Genomic DNA, 21027 nt, shown 5'->3' on the forward strand with positions numbered 1-21027 from the left:
GCCAATTTCTAAGCCACTGAAGGCCGCCTCTTCTCTCGGGGAATTTTGACAGTCTTTCACCACTAGAGGGTGTTAGTTCATGTGTGTCATATAGATAACACTGTGCTCATGCATGTTGAGATAAGGTGAGCCAGCTCCGATTGGCTAAAATGGATCTCTGTCAAAAGTACTGAAATAAGGGGGCAGTTTGCAGAGGCTTAGATACAAGGTAATCACAGAGGTTAAAAAGTATTTATATAACTAAGACAAAAACTAGCAGAGGGGACGCAACTACTGTTGATGAGCTTTTATATGGGGTTACAGACTAACAATAACACAACTCGTTCTGTCAGAATAAGTATTAATGTGGTGCAGACCCTTATAAAAAATATAATGTGGTTAGCGAAGCAAGAAATAACTAGGAATGTAATCCTAGTTGTCAAAAGACAGGGATTTCAGCACTCTTAGAAATTAAGCTCATTAGACCAAAATATATGTTCAGTAAACTTTTATTCAATTGTGAACGGGAATAACTCCCAGTTGTGTTAACACTACTCCCCAGACGGAAAGATACAACACACTATATCACCTTCGTTGAAAGATTTTTTAATAAAGAAACTTATTTCTCTATATACATATTAGAGTTAGTAATAAAAACCTGACAGGTCAGGGGTACACTAAATTGCAACAAAACAAAAACAGCCAGAAAGTTAAGATTATTTTAGGTACCTGTAAAGAACCTCTACACCCTGCTGCACACAGAACCCCTACTGGAGAGGTATATCCTGGGCAGGTATATATGAGTGGGATCTAAGAGGTCAATAGGGGTACCGCAAACAGAAGCAGGTCACAGCTTTGGTCACAGTCACAAAATAGTATGCAATGAATAGTACTGGTGTAATTTATCAAAAGGGAAAGCCTTAAACTTAGACTCACTACTCCAAACAAGGAGAGTATAATACTGGGCAGTACATAAAGTGGAAATAGTCACCGGGATCTAAGTGGTCATTCAGCTAGGCTAGGCTCCCTTGATAGACACAGAAATAGTCCCGGTGACTATTTCCACTTTATGTACTGCCCAGTATTATACTCTCCTTGTTTGGAGTACTGAGCAGTTGGGTGTAGTGAGTCTAAGTTTAAGGCTTTCCTTTTGATAAATTACACCAGTACTATTCATTGCATACTATTTTGTGACTGTGACCAAAGCTGTGACCTGCTTCTGTTTGTGGTACCCCTATTGACCTCTTAGATCCCACTCATTTATACCTGCCCAGGATATACCTCTCCAGTAGGGGTTCTGTGTGCAGCAGGGTGTAGAGGTTCTTTACAGGTACCTAAAATAATCTTAACTTTCTGGCTGTTTTTGTTTTGTTGCAATTTAGTGTACCCCTGACCGGTCAGGTTTTTATTACTAACTCTAGTATGTATATAGAGAAATAAGTTTCTTTATTAAAAAATCTTTCAACGAAGGTGATATAGTGTGTTGTATCTTTCTGTCTGGGGAGTAGTGTTCACACAACTGGGAGTTATTCCCGTTCACAATTGAATAAATGTTTACTGTTTGAACATATATTTTGGTCTAATGAGCTTAATTTCTAAAAGAGTGCTGAAATCCCTGTCTTTTGACAACTAGGATTACATTCCTAGTTATTTCTTTCTTCGCTAACCACATTATATTTATATAACTGTGTTGGTTATCCAAAACTAGGGAATGGGTAATAAAGGGATTATCTATATTTTCAAACATACATTCTGTTGTAAACTGTCCCTTTAAAAAAGGGACATAAAACAGGTTGAGATCTGTGCATATCCTAAAAGGGCTAATTAATTAAAAATTGTTTAAAAAATGGCTTAAAAATTGCTGGCAAGTATTTTAAAATAATTTTCAAAAATAAGCAAAATGAATTGCATAGCTAAGCTGTCTGGGGCAGCCAACTCCACACCTCTCTTATCAGTGTTTAGACAGACATTGTATTTCAATGAGTTCACAGCTTCTAGGCATGCTCCAGCAGATAATCCCTATTCACTTTTGTATTCTACCAAAACAACAATAGATATAGATACAGCCATAAAATGAATTGTGTGGGGGAGTTAGAGCTTTACAATTCAGAAACTAAAAAGAAAGGGTTAAGGGCGAGGCACTGCAGTATAAATTTGCAGGTAAAGTAATTAAAGTACATATTTTGTCTCTATCCCAACTTGTTTTATTTCCCTTTAAATGCAGACAGCGTATGCTGTCGTCACTTAGCGAGGTCAAGCGGATATGATTCGCTGTGAATCATGTCCACTCGACCTTTGTTAAATCTACTTTATAGTGCTTGCTTTTCTCTCAATTACTTCCAGGCACATTGCCAGATTTTACTTAAAGTTATGGTAAATTCAAAACCAGTTTATTTTGCCATTCGAAAGAAGAATGTGAAAATATTAGTCTAATAGATGAAGACACACAAATTTTAAAAATTATCAGGTACTTGTAGAGCGCCAACAGATTCAGCAGCGCTATAAACATAGGCGGTATACAAGTTAATATTTACAGAGATCAAATGGGTAGAGGGACCTGCCGAGAGTTGCACTGTTTTAGTTGGCTCTTATGAAGGTGAACTACCAACAGCTGAGCTCATAGGCTTACATTCTAAGGGATTTAAGGTGATAGCAGTGAAGATAGGAAGGTTAGTGTAGGTTGTATGCATCCCTGAACAGTAGAGTCTTTAGGGAGCACTTGAAGATATCAAAACTAGGGAAGAGTCTAGTGGAGCGAGGCAGAGAGTTCCATAAAGATGGGAGCCAGTCTGGAGAAGTTTAGTAAGTGGGAATGTGAGGAGGTAAGAAGAGTGGAAGAGAGTAGGAGTTCATGAGCGGAGCAAAGGGGACAGGAGAGTATCTGGAGACAAGGTCTGAGATGTAGGGGGGAGCAGTGCAGTTGAGGGCTTTGAATGTCAGAGTGAGAATTTTGTGTTTAATCCTAGAGGCAAGAGGAAGCCAATGAAGGGATTGGCAGAGAGGTGCAGAAGATAAAGAGTGACGTGTAAGGAAGATGAGCCTGGCAGAGGCATTCATTATGGATTGTAAAGGAGCTAGGTGGCAGCTATTGAAACCAGAGATGATAGAGTTGCAGTAGTAGAGACAGGAAAGGATGAGAGAGTGGATTCAAATCTTAGTTGTGTCTTGTGTAAGGAAAATGTCTATTTTTTTTTTATTTTTTTTAAAGGTGGAAGCGGCAGGCTTTAGCCAAGGACTGAATGTGAGTGAAAGAAAGATCTGAGTCAAGTGTGATCCCAAGACATCGGGCATGTGGGTAAGGGGTAATGGAGTTATCAACAGTTAGAGAAATGGGGGGGTGGAATGTTTGGAAGAAGGGGGGAAAATTAAGGAGCTCAGTTTTGGCTTGAGGTAGTGAGAGGACATCCAAGATGAGAGACAGTGATAAGGGTAAGCAAGGAAGTAGATAGGTCTGGTGCAGGGAGGTAGATTTGGGTGTTGTCTGCATACAAATGATAAAAAAAAAACAAAAAAAAAAAAAAAAAAAAAAAAAAAAAAACTTACTTTAGTAACTTATATAATGGCTACTTTGCTATTGCGCAAAAGATCCTGGTTTTTTTACATTGAAATATGCCAAAATGTCACAATTTTGATTGGCCAACGGCAAAAATGTCAGAGAGAAAAAGAAAAAAAAGTTTTAGTGTTAGGGCTGCCAGAGCCTGCAATAGCAAAGTAGCCGTTCTATATGTATATTTCTAAATTAAGTTTAAAATGTGTGTTTTCATTAAACTAATTTTAAAATTTTACATCACATGGCAAAAAAAAAAACCACAACCTAAAAAACAGGTTTTGAATATACCATCACTTACGTACTCAGCGGCTCATCATTTAAGTAAGCAACTTTTACCTTTTTTAAGTTTACTTATTGTATGAATTTTGTCAAACTAAAATCAAAAAACTCAAAGGGTTTTAAGAGTTCAAAAGAACACGCCTAGAAAAGTGAGAGCTATAAAAAGAAGAGTAATCCTGAAAGCAGGTATTGTCTGATACCATTTCCCACCTGGTAACAAACAGAAGGTAACAAATTAAACTCCATCGAAAATATCACTAACAGTCTGGATCTGATTTTAAAAAGTGGAGAGTTTACCATAACTTTAACCGTTTAAGAGGTCTGAGGTCACAATATAGTTCTACTAGAAACATTTTAAACAAAATTGTGTGCACATGTCGCAACGTGCTTCATTATGGATATGCTTCACATTATTTATAGAAACAAAAATACCTTTAATATTGTTCAAACTGGGTAGTTACTATTATAAAAATCATAATCAGGTTTACAGAAAGAACTAGACCTAATGCATAATTAAAAAAAATACACTGGGCCCCAACATACCTCTAAAAGAGGGAATAGGTCTTTATCTTCATCCTTTAGCTCATTCCATTTCTGGATAAGAGGTGGCATTAGCTTCTGAATGTATTCCTGAAAGGGAAGCAAATATTTCTCAATACTGTTCATTATATAATTCTGTTTATAAAGGATAATATGTGTAGGCATTGCCATGTATACATTTTATTGCAATGAAATAGAAAGTAAATCATAGGGGCAAAAGATGAAAACATTGAAACTAGGCACAAATCATTACCTTTAATGAAATCTATGAGGTAAATCTACCACATAACACAGTAAATAAAGGATTTGAAAGACTATACTTTGAATCAAAGTTAAATGAATATATTAGAAAACATGTACTTTTCTTAAACCAATGAGGGATCTAGAAGGGTAGAATAATGTGTGAGGATCAAAAACTTTTTTTTTGCCCTAAAAGGGTTTTAAACAAAATGTAACTATATTATTCAATTCAAAAATATTTGAAGGTAACAAAATACATTAAAAAGGGACAGTAAAGATTAAAGCGAAGGTCAATTTTGATGAATTATTGCCCGGTTTTTATTAATCCTATTAAAAAACAAGGGCACTTTTTAATTCATCAAAATTGACATTTCACTCTCTCTTCAAGAACTTACCTTTTCATTCTGGCAGCCGCTCCAGCGATTCCAACGGCCGTCGGAAGCCTCTGCAGACGTCAGAAATGACAAATCTGGCTTCCTCCAATCACGGCCCCCCAGGGGAATCTTGGCCTGATGCAACGCCGTGATTGGAGGAAGCCAGATTCGTCATTTTGGACCCGCGAAGACGGCTTGCGACGGGCGGGGGAAGTGCTGGAGCGGCTGCCAGAATGAAAAGTTAAGTTTTTGAAGAAAACATGTGAAATGTCAATTTTGATGAATTAAAGTGCCCTTGTTTTTAATAGGATTATTAAAAACCGGGCACTAATTCATCAAAATTGACCTTCACTTTAAACTGTCTAATTTTATCTCTTGATATCCTTTGTTGAAAAGCATACTTAGGTAGGTCAGGATCAGTTATGCTCTACTGAAAGCTAGATGCCGATTGGTGGCTCCAAAAAATGTCTTGTAATTGGCTCAGCTGATGCGTTTTTATTTAGCTCCCAGTACCCTCCCTTCAACAAAGGATACCAAGAGAATTAAATTTGAAAATAAACGTAAACTGGAAAGTTGTTTGATCAAATATGGGGGGGGGGGGGAATTCACATCCCTTTAACATAACTTTTATTATGTTGAGTAAAGCTATGGTTTGAAACAGTCAATGGAAGTCTAGTCATATACATATAACACTAGAACTATCTGACTGACGATAAAGACTGGAGAAAGTTTTATCTAATTTGGGAACCTTTTTATAAAAGTCAAAGAATACAAATATAAACTCTAGCTTTCAGCACCTATAATGGATGAGTTTACATAAACTTTACAATAGGTTAGATGAGGCTTGAAAGAGTATTTTCTAGTCCTTTTTCCTAATTCGTTAATTGTCCCGACAAACCAGAAAACTGAAAATAGGATTGGTTTCATTTACAATTAAATGCAAAATGATATTTACAATAAATTGAGGGAGTGAAAAAAACAAACAAAGAATCAAGTTGTAATAAGCCCCTCTTAAAACTTTATTCACAATTGCATATCAGTAAAGGGTATCAAGTTTGTTTACATCATGTTATTTTACTTTCACCAATGTTGAAAATAGTCCATAGTTATATTATTTGTGGATACCAACACCAAGAGTCTAGGGCTTGACAACTGGCCTCTATTAACATGTACAATTAAACACGCTCAATATAAACCAAGATGTATTAGATTTGGCTACTGAACTTTTACTTAGAAAAAAACTGTTAGAGGGCTTCAATTCATTGCTACTTCAATGTGCAGCAGCCCTCACTGTCACCCAAGAGGTTAACACATCTTTATTACTGTGAAATTTGTTCCACAAAATTCTTTGCAAAGGCAATGGGTCATTTTGCTACCAGGAAATGAAAAACTAACAAACAAGTACATCTAATCAGTTTAGTCAGTCTATATTTTTGATGGAAGAGCATCTTAAAGCTCCAACTCTATATGTTTCTCACCGGCTGATTTAAATGATGTCCCACAGAATCTGCCAACGTTCCAATAGCATCATACAGGATCAGCAAGTTCTTGTGCTGGTATTTTCCAAAAGCAAATACCAGTGTATCCAGGATAAAGCTTAAATATGGCACAAGTTCTGTGCAGGCCTCCTCTTCCAATGTTGCAAAGGCACTAGCAGAGACACACAGATGATTAGAATTACCATCCCTCATGCACAGTATTTGTAGTTCATCATGGCAACTCAACAAAATTTAGTTTTGGAAAAATCTTATTCACTTAAAGAGACATGAAACCCAACATTTCTTTCATTATTTAGATAGCACACACATTTGTAAACTTTTCAATTAACTTCTATCAATTTTGCTTCATTCTCTAGGTATACTTTATTGAAAATACGGAATGCACTACTGGGAGCTAGCAGAACACATTGGTAGGCCAATGACAAGAGGCATATATGTGCATCCACCAATCAGCAACTACCTCCCAGCTACGGAGTCTACTTAGGTATGATTTACAACTAAGAATTACCAACAGAATGAAGCAGATTATATAATAAAAGTAATTAGGAAAGTTGTGTAAAATTGTATGCTGCATATGAATCATGAAAAAAAATTGGGTTTAATTTCCCTTTAACATTTTGCTGTTTTAAAATTTTTTCAACTAAGGAAAACAAATCATTAGGAGTTCCTTGGTTTCTCAAAATGGTATTAACAATTGACTTTTAATTCCAATATACTAATTCATAGTATATCTGTCTACAAACTAGTTTGGTTATTTGCCCATGACAGTTAATGGGTTGAACCCAACCCTATACTGGTCTTGTACCTTAGATTATGACAAAGGGTAATCCAATGAACAGTGTTACTTATGAGAATAGGATTCATCTATGGATCAGACAGTACGAACACTGAAACAATCATTAGAAAACTTCAGTTTATAAAACAAGCATCATTTCCAGAGATATCAGAACCCTATGTCACCTTCAACATCCTTTCAAACCTTAGGTCACCCTAAAGCACACAGGAGTCAGTCTTCAAAACTCCTGCTATAAAGAATATTAAACACTGCCACCAGTAATCATTTATACTAGATGGGATACACCCACTGTATACAATGTACTGCAAAGCTTATTACATAATAGATTTACCATTAAGATCATTGGACAACTCCAGGAAACATAAGTTCAGGTACCTAATGTTTCTCTTGTTCATCACAAATAAAATATCACTACCTTCTTAAGCTCTTCCACAGGTGTAATGCTTTGATTGGATGCCCAAGGGCTTGATTTCAACTATCAAGTACCTGCAAGCTGCTTCCTGCACCCTCTTATTACTGTCTAAAATCCGTTTGAGAAGTTCTGTCATAAGAGGCTTCAGGTAGAGGTCTGGTGGCTGGCTTACAACCCAGTGCGCATATCGGCTAAGCGTCCAGCAGGCAATGGAGCGGACCAGAGCCTTTTTATCAGACAGGCACTGGATCAGATGAGGGATAAGCTCTGGAAGGTAAGGGACCATGCCTTGCATACATCCTGTAGAGAGGCAGGAAGTATATAGTTACTTAATGCTAATAAGGAGAACATTCAACACATCTAAAAGTGACAACAAGAGATAAAGAAAATGTGTTCGAAATATGATTGGTTACCTTCAGCAATGGCCCCCAATACCAAGATTCCAGATTCCTTTATGACCCACTCAGGGTGGAACAAAAGACCCTTCAGTAATGGAAGAAGGTGAGGAAGCAGCTCTTCTCTAAATACATTGGCGAGTACATCAAGAGCAGCAGCAGAGCATTTCCCTAAGGAAAAAAAAATGGAAAAGTGGAGCAAGTTGATTTATCTTCTGTGCATGTAAATTATAGATAAATCAGACATTATTAAAAAGGGACAGAAAAGATCTTTCATGATTTAGTTAAAGCATGCAATTTTAAACCACTTTCTATCTTACATATTTTATCAATTTTTCTTTTTTCTCTTGCTATTGAACGTGTCTAGACCACAGCACTATTCTCTGCCATATAGCGCTCAAGACAACTAACTAGGTATCTCTTCAACAAACACCATCACGGGAACAAAGCAAATTTGAAACGTTTTAAAAATGGTATGCTATTTATGAACCACAAGATAAAGTGATATGAAACCCAGAAAAATGAAATAAAGTGGTAAGGTGATCTACCCCATTGTCAGAAAATGGGTCTAACTATCATACGCCAACATTTGCTCACTCAAATTCCAGTCGGACAAAGTGTCGTCATCGTCATCTTCATCGTCTGCATCTTCCTCTCCTTCTACCCTCTCTTCTTCGTGCTGCAACGTTACAGTGCGAGACTTGTGGAAGCGAGGCTTGATGTCCTGCTCACTGTCAGGGACAGTCTCATCTTCCTCCACATCTCCCTAAGAAAGGAAATAAAAAAAAGATTTACAACACATTCTACCAGCAAGGAAAGATTTGCATGTCAAAAATATAACGTCACATTTTTTCTTATATTAAAAACACATACAAAAAAATGGGGAGTATAACAAAGAGAAATCAAATCATTAAAAAAAATAAAAATATTTAGGGAATACTAACAGAGCTTCGGTTTAAAAACAAACAAAAACCTTACCTTTAAAAGAATGATATCAATCTCATTATATTTCATTCCATTAACCAAGATGGGAATTAACCTATAAATAAAAAACAAAGATATTGGATTAGGATCCTTTGAGTGTCCCACTTCCTATTACAGCAAGCTATGCAAAGTTACTTTTTCCAGTGGAATCTCCTTTCCCTGCATACACCTCTGAATTATAGGTTAAGCTATTCTTTTTTTCAGAGGATCATTTACTTCCCTATATTGTAGAACTGCATATTAAATGTGGAAAACTCACTGGAGAAGATGGTTTGATAGGGCATCCTTACAGATGGGTTGATCTGCCAGTGTTAGCCAGAACTCACAGGCTTCAAGTGCCACATTCTCATCTGTGTCTTGTGTCCGCTGGAGCATATACTACAGAAAGAGGTTACAGAATGAGAGTGGCAGGTCATATCCTTCATTAAAAATGCATAAATACACATTAGAACAAAACATCTCAATCAGAGCTAAAAATGCAGAGTTGAATTGTCATGATTTAGACTGAGAATGCAGGTTTATTTTTGGGACGGGGAGGGGGGGGAGGAGACCCTTTACAAGTGACTTCCAGTATTAAATTTACTTGTTCTCTAGGATGCTTTGCTCTTCAAAAAAGGCTAAACCCTCATATGCAAGTCTGTGATTGGATGAAGGCCATCATGCGATACAGGTGACAGGACCAAAGGAGCATTGTTTTATACATATTAGACTATTGTACTGTATTTAATGGTCATTTAAGCCGCCAGTATCCTCGGTGCAAAAATAAAGAAAGAAAGAAAGAAAGAATAGCACTCTTTAAAGTAATGTCTTTTCACATGATTATGCTTTGGTGAGCAGAACTGTGTGTACTCTTTAATGTCTATTTATAGAACCTAGTTTTGATGTCACATTTACATATATTTTAAACATAAGTTTTCTAGTTTACACTGTATCACCAGAACACTTGAAGCATAGCTACATGCACAGCTGTAAACTATGCTTTAGATTCAACTTTAAAGATTTAAAACTAATCCTAAGAAACATTTTATGTTATGAGACGCATAAATCAGACAGCTGTCCTACTTCAAAAGCTTACTCTGTAAAATAATGTTCAACTATTAAAATGTTGCACTTTACTACTTCCAACAGCTTGCATTTAAACCAAAAACCCTTACTGTCTTGCCTCGATAGACTTCAGAAAGGATTTTGTTTTGTTTTTTTAAATAAATCATGTGTAACCTTCCTATTTAGGAAAGAAAATGTGACCTATCACTGGTGAATTTATAGAGTAGGGTCCCAAGATACCAGCGGTGCCTACAAATTAGCTTGGCGAGTCTGAATCCTTTCTGGGCCTCACAACTGAAAATTTGAAAATGTGTTATCTAATGCAAGTGTGGGTTTTTGTGCATGTATACATACAAGTTGTGTGTATATTATAGTATAATCAGACAGACAAATTCAGCTCCCTCGCTCTGGATCAGACAGTACGAATATTGTAAACCATCAGCTAAAGTCAGGTAACAAGATCTGCATCATATCCAGAGAAAAACATTGGTGGATAAAGTTTTGGACTCAAATCAATACCGATAGTCAACCGTCATTGTAGCCGACTTTATGGAGTAGTAAACCAATCCTGGACACAAATATGTAAAATACTAGTTAGCAGAATCTATATGAAGATTTCTCTTGTTCCATACCTGTATTATGCTGTGCATATGAGGAAGAAGTCTGTCTATCCGCACCTCGAGTAACATAACAAGCGCTCTACACACATTCTTACGAACTTCTGGGTCCTCATCTACTGCCAGTGCAAAAAGATGCTGAAATAAAAGGAAATTTCTAAAATAAAAATAATTAACATTTCAGAGGTTAGGGGGTTCCAGGGTATACCTGGTCACGGTGGTGAAAGAATTAACAAACATCTAGTTTATACATTCAACCCAGATCAGACAGTACGAATATAAAAGGACCCTCAGTAAACTCAGGGAATTGCATTGCATCATCTCTAGGTCATCATATCCACCACAGCTCATGAATTTGTGTTACATTTCTAGGATACTATGTATAAAGACAATGGTATATCACAGTGTATTGCTCTGCAGCATATTCTCTCTACTTACTAATACTATTGCACACAAAATTAGATATAGTCACCTCAATGAAAGTGTCTATGTTGTCCATGAGTGCCTGCGCCCGGTCTGTAATGAACTGGTTTACACAGGCAATAGCATGAGATCTGGCAGAGAGAAACAAAAGTTAATACAGGAAGGTAGTTGGACATAAAACATTTAGGAAAACCATTTAGGAAAAGGTTTTATACAAAGCAATAAAGCACATTATAGGAAGAGGATATGAGTAGCAATATAAGGTTACAGGAAGAGATTACATATAGCAATAAGAAAATTAAACATCAGTTGGGTAGGTGCAGTTATATTGATTACATGTACCTGATTTTGGGGCTGCAATGCTTAAAAAACTGCAAAAATTTGGGGATCATGATGTTTAGCGGTCTATTAAGAGCATCACTGTCTAGGAGTTCTGAGGAATCTTCACAAATTTTTTGCAGAGCACCAAACGCACCCTGAAAATAAAAGTAAAGTAAAGGTTAGGGACACACTGTTTCCTCCATCCTAAAGGTTAATAGCAAAATATGGCTTTCCAAAATAACATCAAGACTAGCGTCTAACGGTCACTCAATCTAAATCTTATACCTAACCAAAGGGATATACCTGAAAAGAAATAAAAATGCTTGACTGAGTTACCGGTATATACAAGCAAGAGTGCAATGATAAATACTCAAACTAGGTGTTTATATTTATAAAACAAAGTTTATTACATTTTTCCATTAATATCTCTATAACATGGAAAGAGACATTGGCATTACTTGTTGGACGGAAGTTTGTTAAACTAAGTTTTATTTTTTTAACATATTAAAAAACTATTTAAAGTAAACATCATAAAGCAGGTTTCCTCTCGATTACCTCACACGTGTTGTAATCCTCGGAGTTAAGTAGATTGCACAGTTGCGGTAAAAGTTCTGGCCACATCTGCAGCTCGCCTTTGGAAGCAATGGTGGTAATGAGAATGCCTATAGGGAGAGGAATAGTCAGATGGGGAAGAGATGTATAATAATAATAATATGATTATTAATAAATAATAATAATAGATACTTGTATAGCGCACAACCTTGGACTAACCGACTTGCGGCGCTGATAACAGGTGTTATTAATACCCAACTCAATGGTACTCATTTTACCAACCTTGGAAGGATGAAAGGCTGAGTGGACCTCGCCGGGATCGAACCTGCAACCCTTGGGTTGCCACAGAGCTCTGCAACAGTGCATTAGCATGCTGAGCTATGTATATCACATGAAGATGAACTACCGCTAGGTGAAGATTTTTGACTAAATTGTAGCCCAAGACTGAGGTATTGGAGTGTGGTGTAGTAATCATGTGACCCAATAACAATGTATATTCCATACAATAATAATTCTTGCACTAGGAAGATGGCATGTTGATCCATCAAAATTTTCTTTAAATGGACAATAATTAATATCCAGTGGTTACTCTGAATAGTCTTTCCTCAAATTATTCATGAAAAACTTAGATAGACTTCAAGGGCAGCAATGCATGATTGGTGGCTATATACACAAACACAAGTCTTTTCACTGGCTCACCAGATATGTTCAACTAGGTCTTCGTTCACTGCTGCTCTGTTATATGAAAGCAACAGTAACATGCTCTATCACTTTTTCAATTATCAATCATTTTCAAGTCCCTTTAACATCAGCTCCATTCAAGTAAAAATTTTAAAAAAACTTTCATGAGCAAGCAATCTTTAACAACTTTCTAATTTACTTCCATTAACAAAACGCAGTCTTTTTACATTTACACTTTGAGTCACCACTACTGATACACTATATGTATATGCAATTGAGATTAGCTGATGGCTGTCACATGATACAGGAGGAGTGGAAATAGACATAACTATTAAATTTGTTAGAAGAAAAAAATAAAAATATACTACTAATTTGAAGTCCAGACTAAGTGCTATTGCATTGTCTTGCATTTGCTGATAATGCAAATCTACTATATTTACTGGTCCTAATGCACGTATTGAGCCAATCAGGGACACTATATGCACCAAAACTGCCAATTACTGGTTGCGCTCAGCCCTGGATCAGCCGTGTATTGCCATACTAGAACTCACCTTTAGTATGCATTTGCAGATTTAAAAAAAAAAAAAAAAAAAAAAAAAAAAAAAAATAATTCTATATGAAATCCATACTGCAATAAGAAAATACTCTAAAGGGAGTTATAATTTTGTAAAGAAGAATACATTAATGTCTTTTCACATGATTATGCTTTTTTGGTGAGCAGAACTATGTGTACTCTTTTCCAGTTTAATGTCTATTTATATAAACTAGTTTTGAGGTCACATTTACATATATTTATTCATATAAGTTGTGTGTATATTATAGTATAATCAGACAGACAAATTCAGTTCCCTCGCTCTGGATCAGTCAGTACGAATATTGTAAACCATCAGCTAAAGTCAGGTAACAAGATCTGCATCATATCCAGAGACTAACATTGGTGGATACAGTTTTGGACTCAAACCAATACTTCTAGTCTATTACCATAACTCCAGGTAATGTTAGCATTACTCACCGATTGTCGCCCTGATGAGGGAGGAAGCGTCTCCGATGTTGTTCAAACATTCCTGCTTTATAAACTCAGACACTGGCTGGGGGAAGTTCTGATAATGCGCTTTGACGTTATTTTTCAGAATCAAACCACTCAGAGATCGTGTAGGTTCATCTATAAAACAAAATAGTAATTATGAGAGCAAATTACAACTTTTATAACAAAAAAAATAAAGTGGATAAAACCCTCAATGCCACATCATGATCAAAATGCCAATCTAATTAGTTTGTACCATTTAAAAAAAAAAAAAAAGTTTACACAGAAGTCAGTACATAACCACAATCTTGGTTGTTAAGTATGTGGACACCTATCACACATATATGAACCATTACAAAACCAAAGGCAATAAATATGGGGTTGCTCCACCTTTGTTGTGGCTATAGCAGCCACAACTCATCTGTGAAGGTTTTCCCACAGTGTGGGCCTGTGGGAATTTGTGCCCAATCATCTAAAAGAGCATTTGTGAAGTCAGGCACGGATATCAGATGAGGTCTGGCTTGCAAATGGCGTTCCAATCCATCTAAAAAGGTGTCCAGTGGGTTTGAGGTAAATGCTCTGTGTAGGCCACTCGAGTTATTCCACAAAAACTCTTCAAAACACTTCTTCACATAGCACTTTCTGTAAACACGGTAGTCATGATAGAGCAGTAAAGGGCTTTCATCAAATTGTTGCCATAAAGTTGGAAGCACCCAATTATCTAAAATGTTTTTATACCCTGTATTAAAATGACACTTCACTAGAACAAATGGGCATAGCCCAAACCCTGATAAACAACCCCAGACCATTATTGCTCCTCCACCAAACTTTACAGGAAGTACTATACATTCTGGTAGGTAGTGTTCTCCTGGTATCCACCACACGGCCAAATAGGGAAGCCAGATTCATCACTACAGAGAACCTTTCGACCACTCCAGAGTCCTTTGATTGCATGCTTTACACCACTCCAGCCAACACTAAGCTTTACGCAGGTTGATGTGAGGCTTGTGTACAGCAGCTCAGCCATGGAAACCCATTTAAGCTCCCGATGCAGTTCTTAAAGGGTCAAGTAAAAAACAAACAACTTTCATGGTTCAAATAGGGCATGTAATTTTAAACAACTTTCCAATTCACTTTTATCACCAAGTTTGCTTTGTTCTCTTGGTATTCTTAGTTGAAAGCTAAACCTAGGAGGTTCATATGCTAATTTCTTAGACCTTGAAAACCGCCTCATATATATATATATATATATACACATACATACATACATATACACACACATACAGTATATAGTTAGTAATCACAAAGGTAAAAAGTATATTAGTATACCTGTTTGGTTATGCAAAACTGGGGAATAGGTAATTAAGGGATTATCTATCTTTTAAAACAAACATTCTGGTGTTGACTGTCCCTTTAAGTTGTTTCCAGAAGCAGTTTGGAATGCTGTAGTGAGTGATGCAACAAATAGGTAATTTTTACAAGCTAAGAGATTTGCATGGTCCACCACTTTGTGACTGGGCTGTTGCTGGTCCTAAACACTTCTAATTTACAATAACAGCACTTACAGTTGACCAGGGCAGAAATTTCACTAACTGGCTTGTAGCAAATGTGGCATCCTATGACAGTGGCACATTTTAAGTCACTGAGCTCTTCGGTATGAACCACTGTACTGCCAATGTTTTTCTAAGGAGATTTCATGTGCTGGACTGTATGCACCTGTTACCAATGGGTTTGGCTGAAACACAAACTTAATTACTATGGGTGTACACATACATTTGGCTATATAATGTATATAATCTTTAGTGTGTAATTACAGATATGGCAAATTTTTAATTAATTTTAATCTAAATATAACCTTTCCTCGCCACAAGATGCTGTTCACTTATAAAACTTCTTAGAAACGTTTACCTTCAGACTTGAGCCGTGTAAGCACAAATATCAGGTAGTTGTTGAAGTCTGGGTACTGGTTAAGCTGCTTCAATTTCTGAGTGTAAGTTTAGGAAGTAATACCTCACATGGTTTCTGACGGCTATACAGGGTAATACTTTCTAATATTAGATAATTGCCTGCTATCTAAAGAACAAATTAAATGCATAATTTAACAATAGTACTTAATAATCAAACAAAAAATTTACATTTTTAATATTAGCTAAAAGTTTTAGCTGGGTGGGCAGTAAAATCAGCCAGGTGGTGCTTTAGCTAAAAGGGTCCTGGGGAGAAGACTGCTTGTAATTACAAGACATTTGTGTTGTATTGCTATAGAAAAGATCCTTTATTTTTTATTACCCAATCTCAATCCTCCATTTGACTTATTCGGTCTAGCCACTTCCAAAATTACTATGTAATGGATTGCTTTGAGGTTATATGATAAAGCCAATTAGGGACAGATATGCAGCAGTTAGCCTTGAGAAGTCAGCAGTGTGCATTTCAAGTTCTGAAAATTAGAAATTGTTCAATTTTCAGAGCTAAAGTACACAAAATTGGGCCATAATAATGAAAATATATTGCAAAGGTGTTTCATTATGCACAAACATTTTATATAAAAATCTCAAGGCGTTTACTGTCAATAAAAGTAATATCAATACAACAAATACAGAGAACATTTACACAAACACATGGAGCACAGATCTGTCAGTAATAAACAGTGATATTCTTAGTAAACCAAAATGTGTAAAAAATAAAAAAGGATACATCTTGGACTATCCTTTGTGTGGCTGTATCTGGGGACTGGGAGTCCTTCAGCAGCTGCAAAACTTGCTGTAATCCTTCCTCATCTGGGCGCCAGTCCATTGTGATGTCAACCGACTAAAAGAAAGCAAATACTTTATAAAAGTATTAACAAAATATTCTCATTACTTTTAAGTTATATAGGGATATTACAAAAAACTAAAATTTGTCAACTTCCATTAAATCTAAAAAAGGGGCTTCAATATGTGTTTTTTTTTTTCTTTCAAAACTGATGTTGCTGTTCGAAGATAAAATGAAACTGTTTTAACTTTACTTTCATTGGCTGACATGGAGAATTCCCATGTGACATTTATGGCTGTAGTACAACCTTCAAAGAGAGACAAAAAAAAGTGGGCTAATTCAAACCAGAGAACTAAAAGTGACTAAAACACACACAAGCCTACACTCATTTTGAAGGGTAAAAAATGTTCCTTTCATACCTTTAAAATGATCTCCACTGATCATCCAAGCCCATGTCAACACATATCATACAATAGCAACTGCCAAATATATTGAAAGAAAGAATTGGAAACAGACAAGGTAGTAGAATACTTGGAAAATGGTAATGGTGAAATTGAGAAAAGTACAAAAAAGTTGGGGGACAGTAAAGTCAATGTATATGATTGAGACAGAACGTGCCAATTTAAACAACTTTCCAGTTGACTTCTATTATAAAATTTGATGAGTTCTTTTGGTATCCGTTGATGAAGAGTAACGCTAGGTAGGCTGATAGAAGTGTACGTGTCTTTATCATTCTATTGCAGCAGTGTTTGCAACAATGTTTATAGCAATGTTATTGTTGCAAACATGGCTGCCAGATAACTAAAGACATGCTCAATCCTGACCTTACCTAGTATTCCTCTTAAAAAAAGGAGACCAATAGAACTAAACAAAATTGACAATAGATGTACACTTGAAAGTAGTTTAAAATGTCACTCTTATCCAGACCATTTAAGTTTAATTTTAACTTTACAGTCCTTTTAAAATTCATAGAAAGGTTATGCACAGCAAAAGAAAAAATGTGGCTCCTACATTCTGAACAAATGGTAAATAACTGAAGGTGGAGTTTATTGTAACGTTTACCAAGAGTCTGCCAAGCTTGATACAATTGCATGGAAGTAACATACTTCATAGAGAAACAAACTATTTTGCTAAATAGGGTTTGTTTTGATTGATCATTTAACTATCTGGAAACTGACAGATTGAAGCAGAATGTTCCATAGATCAGATGCAATACCTGAAAAGTCAGGCAAGCAGAAGACAATGGTGATGATGGTAGATAAAAGGTGTTTGTTAAAAACAGAAAAGAAGAGCTATTAGAGTATTTTGAGACAAAGTGACATATGTGCCATGATTGACAGACCTTTGAAAGTATGGATTAGCATTATTAATTCTTTAAGCAAACAGAATGTTTGTATGTACATCTATGTAGGCTGTGCAACTAAAGTACAAACAGGGATCCTATCATACACACTGCGGTAAAACGTATTCAGGCTGCAAGTCTTTTGACCATGCTAGTTTAGGGCTGCTATAGCCAACGGCATAGAGAATTATCTGCATAGCATGGAAACTACAACACCCCACATGCCACAAGCAAATAGAGTAACCTCTGTAGGCTGCCAAAGTATGCTAAATAAATGGTAGAGTGTGCTCATATCTTATAACCAGGGCAGATCTTTAAGGTGCTACTGGGATGCTGGTTGCGTGGGGCCTGTATTGACACTGACTGAGATTTTGCAATACCTCCAAGAACAATTATACATAAATTATCTAAAAGGGAAGGGGACAGAGTTAGGTGTGCATCAAAGATTTGGGAGTGCATCATCAGAGTAGTACTGGAGCCCAAATATGTTTAATAGTTTTCTGACTGAGGGTATAAGAAATCAAAAGATTATGTTTTAATAGTAATCTGGTCACACTACTACTGTGAGTGCAGATTTGTTTGAATATTCTGCCAGGCTGCTGAAGGTCAGTTTGAAATAGTTGCAGACTAAGCATCCCAAAAGATGTGAGAAAAGAGGAAGTTCTAGCTTTGACACTGAAGTTTTGGAAAGGACTAACATGACACTGAAAAAATGCAGTACATTCATGGCAGCATCTAAAATGTAAAGCTATGCATGATATGGTACAAAACATATTGTGGATCAAACTAATAACACCAAAATCAAAATGAGGGCTGAGGTTCACATCACTGTCTTTCTCAGGTTATCACAGTTTGGTATCGAGTTTAATAGTGTTACTAATGGATTAAAATGATCATGTCACATAGATATCTTGAGTCTGCCACACTTCTCCCAGATCAGACAGTACGAATACTGGTACCTTCACAGAAATCAGGCCAGTTGAAATGCATCATTTCCAGGATTTTGTGTGACAAATTAAAAAGAGGTTTCTTTAATCAGATTTTTTACCCTTTTTTGTGGAGGTCCCCAACTAAAGAGGATACACCTTTCCCAGTGCCAGATTATCTGCATACACGTTTCCTCTTTTTGGTATATGTAATCATACTACCACCATGACAACTGTCTGTCATAGAGCTGGATAATATTTCTATCATACCTGCCTGTCTAATCCAACGATTAGTTTAATTCACCCATTGTAAGAGCTGGACCATGTACAATATATAGTCCAACAAACCTTTAGTTGATAACACAGAAGGAAATGTCTTACTTAAAATCTAAACATCAGAATGCTGCAAAATGTAACTCATTAATTACAACAAATGGCTGCACATCGATACAGTTTCATTGGGTCGCTGGTTGCCAGAAAGGACCGCAAAACGATTACTACTGTAGTGTTATTATACAGTATCCTCATCCCCTACACGGAACATAACAAATTGTCTTAAAGTTGAACTATTTCCAATGCTAAGTTTCTACAGCCATTATTCCCTATGGGCACGGCCCTCCTTGCTCCAATTCCACACACCGCTGCCAATTTCCGTTACCCGATGTAGCCCTTAAAAGGCTCCTACTAAACCTCATAATTTCTTGATTCACAAAATAGCCCCCCCGTTTATTATTCTATTCACTCAAGCAGAGTTCTAACACGTCATATTCCCCGCGTCTATAATCCTAGGTAGCTCTAGGTTACTCACAGCGCAGAGATGGAGGCGACTCGCGGGCGGCGGAGACAGAGAGAACGAGAAAGAGGGAGCGCGGGATGATGATGTCATTTGCACCCTTCCAGCCAATGGACTAGCGCGAACTGGGAGGAGCCGAAAGAAAAATTGACCCCGCACGGCCGCCGTTGGAGCTAAGAGTTTGAATCTCAGCCCCGCCTGGTTCCCTTTAGCACCACATGATCGCTGGTATTTTACCTGATGGTGGGCGACACAATCACATTAGTTTGGGAGCTCAATCAAGAAAGTTTTATGCTTTGTGTAAAGTAGTTGATTTAAAACGTGAGCAGAATGTACAATATTGTTTGTTGTGTTATTTTTTTATTTTATTAAAAGTACTCTTAAAATAAAAGCGAAACTCAAGAAAACAGCTCTTCTGTGTAAAACTATTAGCCGGAGCTGTTGTATTAAGAAACTCAAAAGTGATATAAATATCAAATTCGCATGTTTTTGATTTGCTTCATTGATGTGTGACGTAGATTTTCTATTACCTGACGTAGGAATTGATGATAATTGTGTCACTGTAAAATATAATCTCTGGAAAAGTGTTAAACAGATATGCATTATAAATAACAATGTGCTACTCCTGGCTGATAGCAGTGACATTAGTTGGAATAACATTAAATGGACACTAAACATTCATGCACCTCCCACAAATCATGGGTGCTACCATCATGGAACCTAGGAAAAACTGCAGGTATCTGACGGAGCATTGCTGCACATGTGCAAACAGGTCAGCACAGGAATGTAGTGAAATATAGATTGCAACATGGTGGCACCCATGGCTAGAGGAAGGTGGGGATTAACTTCTATTGTGTTTAAAATGTATCCCTTTAATACAGGTCCTGTAACTAAAAACTTTCCTTAAAGGGACAATCTGTAATATTTGTAGGGCATGTCATTATTGCATCAACTCCCATGTAGCGGTCTGATGTGTTTGTGTCCGAAAGAAGGGCTGCAATGCCAGAGGGTCTGGTGTTGGTGTGTAGTTGATGGCTGCAGGACTACGCATCTGACCTAAAATCCAAAGATTACATGGGACTAGAGTTGCCAGGTGTCCAGTATTTTAGTCAACTATCCAGTAAAATCTTCACAAGAATACTGGGCACTTAAATGTTCATTTTTATTTTTTTTGTCTCAGAGTTAGCTGAATCTAAAAGGCCTTCTATGCCCCAACTCATTACAAATATGGAGCAGAAAGAATTTAAGGGGCAGTCAAGAAGGTAAAATCACTTCTGTATGTGTGTTACTGTCAGCCAAAGAGGTTAAATTATTGATTTGTATGTTACTGGCAGCCAAGTGGTACAATAACTGACTAGTTGTAAACAATATGAATTGTGGGATCAAGAGTGGTGGCTAAGGTAGAGCTTTTGGGGGGTGGGGGCCATGTGCCCAATCACCAAAAGAGTATCCAGTATGTTTGTGGAGGACAGTTAGCAACCCTATATGGGACATATGACTAAGAGAGA

General features: G+C 36.8%; 1 protein-coding gene and 3 non-coding genes across 4 annotated transcripts in view; all 4 read right to left on the reverse strand.

Moving 5' to 3' along the window:
• TNPO2 (transportin 2) overlaps positions 1-19618 on the reverse strand; it is a gene marked incomplete in the record, with an annotated part of 104793 nt that extends 85175 nt beyond the window's left edge. The window contains 15 exon segments of the mRNA XM_053717838.1: positions 4352-4438; positions 6441-6612; positions 7744-7969; positions 8083-8235; positions 8662-8830; positions 9043-9103; positions 9308-9426; positions 10725-10847; positions 11182-11263; positions 11475-11608; positions 12009-12115; positions 13699-13848; positions 15619-15694; positions 16402-16515; positions 19535-19618. Of these exon segments, the coding sequence (XP_053573813.1) occupies positions 4352-4438; positions 6441-6612; positions 7744-7969; positions 8083-8235; positions 8662-8830; positions 9043-9103; positions 9308-9426; positions 10725-10847; positions 11182-11263; positions 11475-11608; positions 12009-12115; positions 13699-13848; positions 15619-15694; positions 16402-16515; positions 19535-19612 (1851 nt within the window).
• Positions 7328-7399, reverse strand: LOC128665376 (small nucleolar RNA SNORD41). Its single transcript, XR_008403133.1, has one exon. It is a non-coding gene; the product is annotated as a small nucleolar RNA SNORD41 (small nucleolar RNA).
• LOC128665374 (small nucleolar RNA SNORD41) lies at positions 10500-10569 on the reverse strand. Its single transcript, XR_008403131.1, has one exon. It is a non-coding gene; the product is annotated as a small nucleolar RNA SNORD41 (small nucleolar RNA).
• Positions 13542-13611, reverse strand: LOC128665375 (small nucleolar RNA SNORD41). Its single transcript, XR_008403132.1, has one exon. It is a non-coding gene; the product is annotated as a small nucleolar RNA SNORD41 (small nucleolar RNA).
• Positions 19619-21027: the final 1409 nt, after the last annotated feature.

This window comes from Bombina bombina, chromosome 6, assembly GCF_027579735.1.
Source record: "Bombina bombina isolate aBomBom1 chromosome 6, aBomBom1.pri, whole genome shotgun sequence".
Taxonomy (NCBI): domain Eukaryota; kingdom Metazoa; phylum Chordata; class Amphibia; order Anura; family Bombinatoridae; genus Bombina; species Bombina bombina.